Below are 13694 nucleotides of genomic sequence, written 5' to 3'. Positions count from 1 at the left end.
ATTAAGGGCGCTAAATAAATGATTTAATTACACAAGTCAGGTGCTACCAAGCGCACGCCTGCTACCGCAAGCTAGCACTGAAGTCGTCGCTAAACGCTGGCAACAGGCTCAAGCGTCTCAAGGCTGGCGAGAGCCATCGGATGACTTTTTAAAGCCAGGAGATGTAAATGACTCCGCACATGTTGATGCTGACAGCCTAACACAGTTGCCGTTCCAACTGATCACTTTTTAACAAACCAGGCAGGCTTACTCAAATGTGCTGCTGAGGCTGGCAAAACTCTTTTTCACTTTGTCACTTTGTTTCATAGTCCCAAATATATGGGGAGAGATTTCTCTAAACTCTCACTAATGTTTCTAGAGAGGAAAATAGTGTACTGCTATGCAGTTTAAATTTAAGTATAAAATGTTGATTAAGAATGAAAACCAGTTGCTTGTTTATTAAGTGAAAATGTGTTTTTCTATCTTCTGTATCTTGAACTAAGCAAAAAAAAAAAATTCTTTATTTTTATTCGAAAACTCGATTATTTGATTCGGAATTTCAGTAGAATATCCGAATATCAAAATATTCGCTAGCTGCAGCCCTAAATGAGATCATGAGAATTGTTGAAACTGAAAGTTTCAAGTATGGATGCACACTATTGAAGAGGTTTCAGCGCAGTAATAGCAACCACTCAATGGCCATTTATTTTGGCTCTAGCCAAGATTGAAAGCAGATGACTTCAACATAACCTCGGACACTAGACGGATCATAGTGGGAAGCCACTAAATACATAGCAGTAGAGATGACATATCAGTAGGTAGATTAACAGGCAGGGTGACCAATAGCATAAAATTAAGAGATTCCAACAAAAATAACAATAACTCACAGGCATATATTATACTCCCCACTGAGAGAAAATGACTAATATTACTTTTAAATCAGGCCATCCTCATACATTTTCAAATTGGTGCATCATTCGCTATACAGTATTATATTAGTACAACATATGCACTGAATCTCTCATTTTGCGCTCGAAAAATAGACTCACTGGGGGAAAAACAAGGTCTCTGATTTGTTTGGATTTCATACATATTTCCCATAGGAAATTATGGAAATAGAATTATTGTAATTGAAGGTCCGACTGCCTGCACTATAAAATCTTTATTTCAAATTTAACTTTGCTGGTGTGGAAGCCAAGTCTCATGACATTTGCTGAAACATCATGTGATAGTGTGCATTGGATGCATAGTTTTCCAGCAAATTTTGTACAGTCTCAACAGCATTTGACTTTAATAATAGTGCTACACGTAATCTGACCTATGGAATCCAGGCATTCAGTGACCACTAAAGCCAGTCTAGACTCTAGAACATGCACAATATAGTAACTTGAGTATCATTATTATTTTTTTGTTAGTATTGTAAGGGGATATTTTCAAATCCCAAAAGCTATTGAATGTTGAGTTTGCATATTTTCCCAGTGGAAACCTGTATAGAAATTAAAATAACCATACACCCCTTCTGACATGAGTGAAGCCTAAACACCAGCACATATAATATAACCAGGGAGTAATTAGGTCTGTAAATCATCCATACGATACTGTGGGTTCTCAGCATCCAATTCACAGAGCAAAAGCACATATGTTTATGATAAATACTGACAATTTGAAACAATGTCTCATCATGCTGTGACACCACACTCACACATGGTAGATGCTACGCACTTCACCTCAAGGCTACATACGCACATCGGGCTAGCCGTCTGTGGTTGTCCTATAGTACCAGCATTACATATTTCAGCGTACATAACCAAGTACCGGTACAATGTGGCGAATGACATCACAACTTTGAGCTGACGCCAGAGAAGAATCAACCCGTGCCTGTTCTATATACTGTACTGCGAGTGGATTCTATTTTGCATCGCGGGTGCCTGATGAACCATGAAATAAGCTGGTGGTCCAAACAATTTTCTCCTCACTCATCAAATGCAGGAAGTAAATGATTGTTCAAATCAATGGCAGATGTTTCCGTATGTCAATTACAACCTCGCTGTCTGTATACACGGTTCACTGTTGAGCAAACGGCACAATCACTTTTGATTGATATCACACAGATTATAAACAAGGAATCTGGAGTTCATAGTCAAAGCCTTTTCCTTTCCCTTGAACGGGGTTTGTAGTCCTGTGAATTTGAACAGATTTTCATCCTAGATTTGTGCACGTCCCAGATTCAAATTTCAACTGGTCTTCAATTGTTTAATACTCTCAGAAGCCGCTATGTCAAGGAAAGAATGTTATTCAGTCTTTCAGTCAGATTTTGGACTGCCTTTTAAGGTAAAGGTCAGAGCAGCAGTTTTCATCCTCGCCCAGGCGCAAATTTTAAATCTTCAAATGTTTAAGGACTCTTGTCTGATGATTGATACAATACCATTTAAAGTTCAGAGACTATTCCAAAGAACTCTTCAGGTTGACAAGTAGGTATGTTTTTTTGTTTTTTTTAATACCAGACGGCAGTTTCAACGAATATTCAAAATTGTTCTTGGACCTTCAGCCCGTCATTTTTTGTGACGAACTGAATTGTCATCGTCAGTCCGTCAGTCAGTCCATCAGTTAAGTCCATCCGTTAGTCCGTCAGAAGTCCGTTGGTCCATCAGTCAGTCCCCCCCCAAAAACGTCAGTAAAATGGGCGTCCGCCAGTGACGGACTGACGATTACACTGACGGATGCAAACCCACTTCCGTCATTCATTAGTCCATCATTTTTAAAACATGTCCCGTCATTCCGGCCATCATCAGCAAAACGGGCATCCGTCAATGACATACTGATCATCATCAACAGTCAGACAGAATTCCCAACTCTGTCCAAAAGCACCAGGGGATACACAGACACCAGCAGTGCTCCAGCTCTCCTTTGTTTTGTTTTCAAACACTATTTGACCTTAAAATATATCCGACCCATGATTATTGAGGTAGTTGTGGTTAAACAACCAATAGATGATCTTCGTCACACTTTTAATGATTCTTATTCCATGGAAGAACCTAAAATCAATTTGCCCATTGCCCCAACAGACATCATGACCGATAATACTCCCTCATATTTAGAAAAATTACTCTCAAAATTGCTTTGCATTCTTGCCATTATGTCTCATGTGGGGGTTGTGTTTCAGATAAGAAAAACAAACAAAAGGAAGACTCCTTCCTGGCAAAATGACAACAACCGGAAAGCTGAACCATTCACATTCACTGGGAGGAAAATATGCAAAGGAATGAGTTTACTAGTGGGGATGTTTAACATTTAACTGCATGATTACAAAGGAAGTCAAATGTTCAACATAATCGACACCAACAACACTCCCTTGCTAACTCAGCTGACTGATATTATTTTTAAACCCCCTGGTAAAAAATGACATAGTCAATCCCAGTAAATATCACAGCCGGGAGTCAAGTTCATGACAACTTGTAAAAAACTTTCTGAGTCCTGTACATACAATGCATAAATACAGTGACGCACTGTTCGAAATTCACTGTCAAACCATCAATCATCAAACGACACGTTTGCACGTGTTTCTTTATAATCACATATTGATGACAAGAATGCTGCTACTCAGATACGCATGCCAGCGTGACAACATAATGTCACGCATTCCAAGTTTATCACGGTGCAAGCGAGACATAAATAGACTAAGCTGCAGGGCCGGCTTGCTCAAATCACGTCGGCAACTTTGTACTCAAACAGATGGTATGAGTTCCTCAAAAGAAGGGACATCTTCAAGTTGTAACCGATGCTGCCAGCGTCAAATAAACAGTTACCGACCTCGGCTGTGACATTGAGATTACAACTTCATAACAGGAAACAGTCAACTAAATAACACAGCTCATTCTGCAGCGGCAAGAATCGGATCCTCCTTTAGTTCTTGGAACAATTGTGTGTGTTGCCCTTCTTGCCCTCACACCAAGAACATAAACAGTGTAACTATGTATAGGATAGGCAACCACCTCTCCCTTAATATTACTCTAAAATCATGTGGTAGATATAGTAACTTATTACTGAACCACAGCAGCTTTCTGAAGTTTCCATCTTATGGGAAATTTGCGGAGAACTTTTAGATCCTCCAGTGCAGACCCAGTACTTAAAGTTTACTATGTTTCACTGCGGGCCAAGCACTAGCGTGACATCCTTCATTTAAACGACCAAAATGACTACAAACATTGGTTCATAGGAGGAACCCATTATGGATTGGTAAATGATGGAGTCACTTATAGCATAGTCAGACAATCCTGATGGAATTTGTAGCCTTACAATTTATGTCGTTCCGTGATCCAGCTAGCAACTCAATCTACTCAAATATTTAAGGGGCGGAGGCTAGTATTCCGTTTGGCCTAACTTGGCCGTACATGTTGTCATTTTGTGTTTGTGTGTTTGACTGTTTGTCCCTTTCAATATTTATTTTATCTCACAACACAAAGCAAAACAAAAATTATCTAAGGGACAGCTCATAGTTGCCACATTTTTAAGTCAAGGCACTTGTTTCTTGAGCATAGAAACTCACACACAAGCGTAGCACAGATGGGCCACATGCCCAAGATGTTATAGGAGAGGCGTACACGCGGCCACTCACCCGCGAAATAGTGAGAGGAAGACCAAAGTCCTTCCCTCCTTGTAGCCTGAAGCCCCACGGAGCCGAACCAGCCAGGGTGACACTGTAGTTGCTGCTCATGATTCACCTGAGAGACACAAAAGAAGATTTGATTGGATATCATACAATGAGCCATCGCTTTACTAGTGCACGTTCGACCCATGAGTGGGCCACACAGACAAACGCCAACGCCAAAAAATATCACCAGATAGTGATACATTCCTTTCTCCGACCTAGCTTAATGCCAAGGGTAGCTAAACATAAGGGAAATAAGAGTTGGGACGATAGTCGGAAAACAGATTAGGGCTGTAAAAATCGTTTTTTGTTTTTTTAATCGATTATTTGTCCACTTGGGGTTACCACCTGGCTTTGAAAGGTAGGGCCAGACTTGGTGAGTGACATGGGAGTCAGTGAGCGAGACTGTAGAGTTGACTGTTGTGCGCTCAGGCTAGGGGCTGGCTGTTAACGGGCTAACCGTTAGCTAACCGTACTGTTGAGTGCCTGGGTATCAGTTGTGGCCATAGTAGCTTGTATATGAATGTACTTATTCCATTTTTATTTTGTTACTCTTCGTTCAATAGAGAATTTGAAAGTGCACCAGCGGCCGTGTCTATCCTTGACCACTGTTGGGGGGGCATTACAATACATTCTGAGTCTGCAGTAACATTAACCCGTGTGGAAAAATGATCACTGCAAATCTTTGAGGGGGAGATTTTGCTCCAATTTCTTTTGGAATTGAACTGTTTGAGTAATTCAATTGATCAATTCGGAGCAAAAATAGGTGACTAATTGTTTGGGAGAATATTATTTGTGTCTTAACACAGTAAGGCAAAATGGAGTACACTACTTGACGCTGCTGATTCGGTCGCTAGTTAGCGGTCTAAAGAAAAGCTACTATACATCCATACGGACTTCTGCCAAGGAAAGATTACAGGAAAAGACAATCTAGCAGCATCTTTGTTGGATTTTGCATCAAAGCTAATTTTTACATACATAAATAAATGTCTTTTTCGATGGATCCCTGTGTAAAAAAGGCTCATAACTTTCTTTGCATGTGTTTTCACTGTTAACCGTGTTAATCCTTTGTTTACTATAGGATAATCTCAGCCCGATTATCTCAGTAGCTGCTCAGTGAGCCAAACATCTTGCTCCCAACTGTATAACTGAAGACCATGATTTATGATATTTCTAAATGGATAAAACAAGACAGAATGCAGTCTTTTAGAATAGTGAGTAGAGTCAAGGGAAGGATTTGAAAAATGAAGAATGGGTTGGCAGTAGCATCCTATTCCTTTCAACAGACTCTGAGACTTTTTGGCTTTGATCTCCACTGTGGTCGAGACAATATCCTGGTGGCTCTGCATCCATAAAACTCATTTCTTCATCTTACAAACACTGATTAAGAAATCGAAGTGCATATTCAAGACACACCCTGGGCGGAGAAACACATGCCAGGGCTTGGTTTCGACTGACTGCCGGTTTCGTTTTTCGCAGGAGGGAAGATTTGAATTCATCAATGCAGACAAAAAAAAAGATTATGTACTGATTATGCACATAAATGGGACATTGCCAAATGTGAGACACATGTGCACTACTCACATATTTCACGCGCGATTAAGTTTCACCGGTTTAAGCACCGTTTTTGCCATGCATTCCCCCTGAAAATTGCAAGCGGTGAGACAAGGTTAAGTGCTGTCACATGTTCGCGCTTTTCTCATTGAAGGGTCCGGAAAAAAATTGCCTTGTCATATTTTCAGAACACCGCCTGGTTTTTAATATGTGGAGGTGTGACTTTTAGGACAGCGTCCAGCTGAAAGGCCGCGTGAAATCTGCCACAGTGCGCAACCACAATGCTTATGGAATTATAGGACCTGTGACCTGCCCGACAGGAAGGGTGGAAGCTGACATGAAAACATGACATCAAAGGCCAAGTCATTGGCATTTTACATTGCACACGGCATGGCGTAATTACTGTACATGGAAAAAGGGGAACGTGGGGTCAGCTTTTTAACAATCAAGCATGGAAAAGAATTGGGAACCAGAATCCTCTGATCCTGCCTAATTGCCGCATGTTTGAACCCTGCCCACGGCTTTTACAAAGAACAGCAAAACCCCAGAATGGCGACGGTTGCTTTCAACAAAACAGGGTGGGAGAAATGCGCGTTGAGTGATGAAACTTCACACCACAGTCTTGGCAATGCAGGTTAACCTTACTCACAGATGTCTTCCCGCCTTTGGTATCGCTCTAAGACTTCTGTATGTCAAAATGGAAAATTGCCAGGTTGACTTCATCCCCCTTCATTCAGTGTCATATAAAGAACAGTAATATGTAAAAACTCATAATAATTGGGTTTTTTTTGTTCTGTTTGCAGAAAGTGTAAAAGAGGGTACAGTTTCAGCTGTAAAACTTTCTTGGTACCTATTGCAACAAGGTGATGTTTTTGGTTTTTGGTTGGTTGGGTGTTGAGCAATAGTAACTTAAACCATCGCCACAAGTTCTGTAGAAACGGCTTTTACACGAAGTTTAAAAGGATAGAGGGGAAAAAAAAAGAACTGCAACCGTATAAAAGAATATATCATCCGTCCAAATATGGTGAATTTCCCACTTTTCCACAAATTAATACTAATGGTCAGTCCCGACAAATTCTACAAAGTATTAACCAATCTATGGTGTTGAAAGTAGCTTGCGGGCAAATCTATTGACTCTCTTGGAGACCACCACTTCCTCCCTCTGCGGAACCTTGTAGCATTATGTTGCCTCAAGATTAAAAATTTGTGGGTTTTTTTTTTTTTTTTTTTTACAGAATAATGAGTGAAAATAGATACATTAGTAGACCTGTTTTGTTAAAAATCGAGAGCTGTAATGCTTCATTGGAAAAGAAAGTCCATCGACTATGAAAGTAAGTTTGCGAGCAGGTTAATTTCCACTTATTACACTGTCCAGTCAGCTCATCGTTGGGGTATTTTTGTCAAAACCCTTCCATAGATATGTTATCAAGAAAACGGAGAACTTTTTTTAAATTGTGAAGACAAACCCATCATAGGTCTCTGAATGTGAATTAATAAACAGCAAATATTTCAATATCTGCCAGGCTCCAAGAAGGAACAGATAAGTGGAGACAACAGAAGTAACATACTTTGGCAAGGACTAAGCCATGAATAATAATGCCCTGTCATCTCAGAAAAATGTCATGTAGCGTCAAGTGCTTCCCTCTGGGTCACGGTACCATCTGTCGTGGCCCGTCACCTGGTCTGCCTCATCATGCTGGCCCGAAGTAGCCAATGGAGGGTACAAGAAATTAAATCATGTGTGAATTATAGTGAGGACATGAACACCTGGGAAGCACAGAGATGAACTATTCTATTTATATCGCCCACTTTAACAATCAAGATATCCAAACAAATACACCCTCACACACACACACATAACGTGCTTATCTATATTAAGACACAGCCTAAGTGAAGACAAACTGTCTTCATCTTCAATGTGACCTTCAGCTGAGGTAGGACAAAGAGTGTATTTCACTGGCCACTGGTTGCATTTTGGTCAGAGCCTGATGGTAATAATGGAGAGCCCGGGGATTTTTTTTTTTTTTTTTAAACGTACAACTGCTGTAAAAATCCAGCCCCCAAAGTTTATGGCACATAGCTAAATTTGTGACCCACCAATGAGTCACAGTGACCTATTTGAAAAATGAGGTTTTGGCATAATCAAACAGAGAGTGATGCCATTTTTCCAATTATATATCAACCATTGGGCTACGCTACCATTATTACTCATTAAATCATAACCACAGACGTGAATAGGTAGCTACGGCACGCCCTCTTTGAGCTGCATGCCTATGGCGACGCTAAACTAGGAGGGTAAAAGTTGCCAATTCCGTGTGTGGATGGCAAGAAAACAAAGGATGGCGGAACATTGCACTGCGTAGGTTGCGTACAACGCCGGTAAATTACTACAGGTGAACTGGAAGTAACCTTTCACCAGTGATGGGCATTTCGTCTATGTGACGAACCGGTCTCCTTATCCGTCACTGACGGACGCCCGTTTTGCTGACGGTTAACGAATGATGTGAAAAATTTGGTCTTAGTTTTAATGTCAATGGATTGCCATTGAAGAGAAGGTCGCCCCTGCTAACATGGCCGCCATGTAAGCACGCCTGGGCTTATACAGCGCACTGATGTATATATGATTATTAGGCATTATGCAATTCGGACGAATGGCTATAGAAAATCCTGCGGATTCCCGGCCTAATTTTAGCTCATAATAATGTAGGATTCTTCAAATGAGCATGAAATTAGCAAAATGCAACAGTTAGCTTCATACTGATAAACTTGAAAAAAACTTGATACTGAAGGTCCAACACGGTAAGAGCGATTTTTTTGTTGTATTTTGAGATGATTGCTAACTTCTTTGTTGAGAATCTTATCACATGAATGTGATTTTTGAACATGTCACGTTTATGTCATGAAAATAAAACTTTTAACCAATGAAAGGAGTTGAAGTTTGACCTAATTAACCATTATTGCCCCGTATCTCCAAATATACCTGAGCAAATTCCGATTCATTTTGCTATGGCGGCTCACATTTGGTATACATGTCTATCATTCATGTCTATCATTAGGATATATAAAATTAATTTTCAAGAACCCATGCCCAAAATCACACATGAAGTCTGTTTGGGTTCATTTTAGTTCCATTTTTGCCATTTCAAAGACAAACATGTCCGACAGATTGTTTCTGATTGCTACCAAATTTGAACCACGAATACTGCACGAGGCAAAATGCCAAAACATTTGAGTTTTCATCAGTGTGCTAAGTATGATGACTCGTTGTAAAACAGGAACCTCTAATAACGTAACTTCTCCCACTCGCTGCTCAACAAGTAGCCACACCCTCCCTTAGTTGTCATGGTAACAAAAAACGTACTTAATGTTGGCCCTGAAGTACTTCATTAATGGTTCAATTGCATTTATTTTAGCGCATTCCTAACTTATTAGACCAAAACATTCATGTGGAATAAATATTACAGTTTGTTGCAATACAGATAAATGTATTGCTAGTGTTGTTAAAAAAAAAACATGGGAAGAGAGCCATCAAAAAATAACTCCATATTAAATCACGATCTCAAGACTGAGCACAAAAACAAAATCACAATTACATCATTTTTCAAAATCTAAATCTATTAGCCCTACAGATGACGGATGACTATTTCTGGATACAATACAACTATGTGAGTTATTAGAGTCCCGCAGAATTGCATTTCATAGCCCATTGGAGCATGAGGCACATCAAATCTTGATAAGAAGTAAATTTCATAACATCAGATCACGCCGAACCACACATAACATTTCACATTCTCCCTAATATGGAGAAGACAAACATTGCACTCATGTCGCTGCTTGCTTTGCAACCACCAACAATATCATGCGTAGACATGAGCAGGCCACACCTTTGAAATGTTGATGGTGGAGGGCAGGGAGCTAAGTGCGGGCGGGCATATTCAACGAGCGAGTTCCTGGTGACTTTCCTGGCTAGGCTCCACTTCAGCCTTATCTTGTGGAATGGCACTTTACAGCACTTCGTATTTCAGCACTTTCACACCCAAATAAAACAGAGATTAAAACAATTCCTTCTGAACGATGCTAAAAAAAAAAAAAAAAACTGCCTTACTACAGTACTATTCCTTTGCTTTGCAACACAATTACAGACATAAACATAAGGACAAATTCCCTCGCATAGTCTCACAGCTAACAGTGCTAACCTCTGATAAGCGGCACATACAGTGTTGCTTTGAGATCCAAGTTAAACTTGTTCCTTCGCAGAGGATAACAAATATATGACTGAGTACTGTTACTGCGCTTTTTTCTGTTTAACTCATTCACTGCCAGACATTTTCAGATACTCTTTTATCCTAACGTTTGAAACAAATTGAGAAAAATATAAATAAATTCCTGGGATTGAATGGCTGGAATGTGAAAAGACGAATAAATACGTAAATGGCAGTGAATTAGTTAAATATTCATTGCTTAAATGTTTATAACAACACCACATCCAGGCTAATTGTTGCCTATAGCGTTTCCAATTAAAAAATTACAAGAAGGGAAAGCTTTGCGATAATCAACTATAGCCGTCCTGCTACCGACTGTGTTAGGTGGATTCTTGAGTTCTACAGGAATGGCCTTTTTCCTGAGTCTTGGAAGTTCCACGGTGTATAATTTTAAACCTTACATACCTATGTAAATCTTTAATAAACGCAATCAAAGTTGCACATGGCTCTGAGCACTGTAAAAAGGGATACAAAAAAAATCTCTCAGGTCACTCAAACGATATTGTTCCAAGTGCTGTTCGCATTAAAAGCTGGTCAAAAACTTAACATACTCGATCAATTCAAATTGAGCATAACAGTGTCGAATGTAAATACCACTCACAGGCTTGACATTAATACCCTGTTCTATTGAAGAATAGAGCAGAACTGTTCTATTGCATGTGCCAGATTGCCTTCAGGAAGTATTTATTAAAAAAAAAACATCTTAGCGAGTTTCGGTGGCTGATCTCATACATCATGCACATTCCACAACATGTCAGGTGGCAATGTGGCCTGCTTACATCATTTTATGTCCTCACAGAGTTCATTTCACATTCCATTTACGACTGTTACACGCTGCGGATTAAAACCGAATGAGCATTACGTTTCTTTTCATTTATCAAGGACGCAACCCGACCTCATTTGACTACGAAACGTCAACCGGCCATTTTTGGCAGCAATACTTTATGTGTTATTACCCCCAGCTCGCCTGGTGCTGGTAGGACACGTTCTAACCTGGATTTATGAAACGGCTTTTGTACACACGCTGATAACACTGATGTATTGAAGCCAGATTCTCAAATTCAACATACTTGTGCCAAAATGTCCATTTCCACCAGTCAAATCTGACCACTGTGTAATACAGTGGAGGGACGCTTGAATGTGAGGCTGGATTTGCACTGCATTGTTAAAGTGACACATTTCAGTTTTGTTATTTTGTTTTTTGTTTTCTCTCAAGTGGCACAATTGGGACGCGGCAGTGTAAAGACAAAAAACACATGGAATGGGACAGACACTTCAGATTGGAATCAGGTCTCTAAAAATCTGTAATTGCAACGTGACAGCACCAATGCCAGCTTGATGTAATCTAAATAGACCGATTGCTGATGTAAACAACACAAATAAAAATGTTTTTAAAAAAACAGCTATAAATTGAAAACACGTCAAAAGCATAGACCATCAAAATTAATGTGGATTGTTTCATGTGTTCAGTCAGTGTAAACACAGACATATTAGATGAACATAGAAAAAGGCGAGAAAAAATGAATAGAGGCATTACATTGGAATTGGGCACTTGGACCTAGACTAATGAATCCAGCCTCGGTGTGATTCAGGGGAGCCCCGATGGGATTAAATTGAGGATATTTGTATAAAACCATAACGAAGATCTCTTCAAAACATGACAAAATGAAATGCTCAATTGTATGTACTTTAAGAGGACCAAACACGTGTAGCCACACCCCACTTATGAGAGTCATATGAGACAAAGTAATAATTAGGTTTCTGTTTACTTGTTTACACTACGATTTAGTTAGTCCAATTTAGCAAGACTCTTAAATTACACATCAAACCTAGAAAAAAAACCTTCACTTTCCATCAGCTTCCCGTGTGAGAGTAACATAAACCCCCACTAATGACATTAATATTGCTTATCGTCAATAAAAGTCATTCAAAGTTGTTGTTGTGAAACTGAAAGCGTCTAAAATGAAGCACGACCGAGGAAACACGAGCAGACATTTCTCCCTGAGAATGATGCGTCGTGCCGGGTTTACCTTTGCGTTGCGAAGCCGCTCTCTGCCGGTGCTCGAGGGGGGGAGAGAGACGCGTCGGGTCGGTCGGTTCTCAGTTTGGAGGGCAACTGGCTGCACTGAGCGGAACTGGGACTTCCGCATGTAAGCCTGCCGGTAGGAGGGCGTACAGCAACGAGTGGGGGAGAGAGAGATGGCTGCCCTCGGGCGACACACGGAGGCAGGCTGGGGCATGTTTTCCGGCGTCAATGAGCAAGGTGAGTCGCCCCCCTCCGAGCGTGTGAGGACGGGTCGATTCCAGCCCTTGTTTGGGGAGCTTAAAGTTAAAGCTAATCCTAGAGAGCAGCTATTAAACTTGGCAGCGTGGCCACACAGCTGAAACAATGTTTTAGTTTAAAGTTATTTAAGTCGGATATTGTTAATTTTATCGCCTTTTAATATTATGTATGTATGTATGTAATGTGAAGTCTTTGAACACCCCCACTACTGTATATTCAGTATCAGTTTATCAGTTTAGGCTAAAGGTCATTGTGAATCATATTTGGGAATATTACTTATTTCATAATATTTTGGAAGCAACTCAAGAGTGCTTTTTTGACTTCTTTTTTCCTAGTAAGTCCTACTAAAGTTTAAGTCAACGGGGTTCATTTCAATTTGCCTGTAGTAAGTGTTATATACCCTGTAAGTGAATTTGTTTCTAAATACTTCATTTAACTCTGTTACACTGAATTGCAGAGATATAGTGTTAAACTTTTTCACCGTTTCTTTTTTCCTGTTTTTTGTGTGTGTGTGTGTGTGTGTGTTTTTTAATTATTTATTTGTTTATTTATGTTTAGTTTATTTACGTTTAGTTTAGTTCCGTTTAATTTTTAAGGTGAGTGGAGGGAGGCCTGGCTCAGACGGGACACGGTGGCACACATGGGCGTCTGGCATTAATTACCCCTCCGCCATATTATGATGATGGGCCTTATTGTGTAACGTCACCAAATTACCAAACCGGAAGCAGTTTGGCAGACTTTCTGTGTGCGTAGCAATAACTGAGGTTTGATAATATGATGGTTTGAAAATGAACTTGCTTGAATATTGTTTTCTTTACTGTCGGCATCTTTGGACAAAAGTTACATGAATAACATTTATTTATATGATATATGTACTTTCTATAAAAATTCTGGCCATTCAGCTCTTGAAGACATTTTGTTAAAAACAAGACAAGACATTGTGGAGATTTAATATTTTTACAGGGGC

General features: G+C 39.9%; 1 protein-coding gene across 2 annotated transcripts in view; it reads right to left on the bottom strand.

Moving 5' to 3' along the window:
• The window catches only part of pdlim5b (PDZ and LIM domain 5b), a 42673-nt gene extending 30010 nt beyond the window's left edge, over positions 1–12663 (bottom strand). For both annotated transcript variants that reach the window (XM_086053827.1, XM_086053828.1), the window contains exons 1-2: positions 12474–12663; positions 4595–4700 (exon numbers count right to left, since the gene is read on the bottom strand). In XM_086053827.1, coding sequence (XP_085909953.1) covers positions 4595–4693 — 99 coding nt within the window. In that variant the 5' untranslated portion in view covers positions 4694–4700; positions 12474–12663. The remainder of the gene's footprint in view (positions 1–4594; positions 4701–12473) is intronic.
• Between the last annotated feature and the right edge of the window lie 1031 nt (positions 12664–13694).

This window comes from Filicampus tigris, chromosome 15, assembly GCF_054856515.1.
Source record: "Filicampus tigris isolate MCC_2025a chromosome 15, RoL_Ftig_1.0, whole genome shotgun sequence".
Lineage (NCBI taxonomy): Eukaryota > Metazoa > Chordata > Actinopteri > Syngnathiformes > Syngnathidae > Filicampus > Filicampus tigris.
This window is presented reverse-complemented; position numbering and strand designations above follow the sequence as displayed.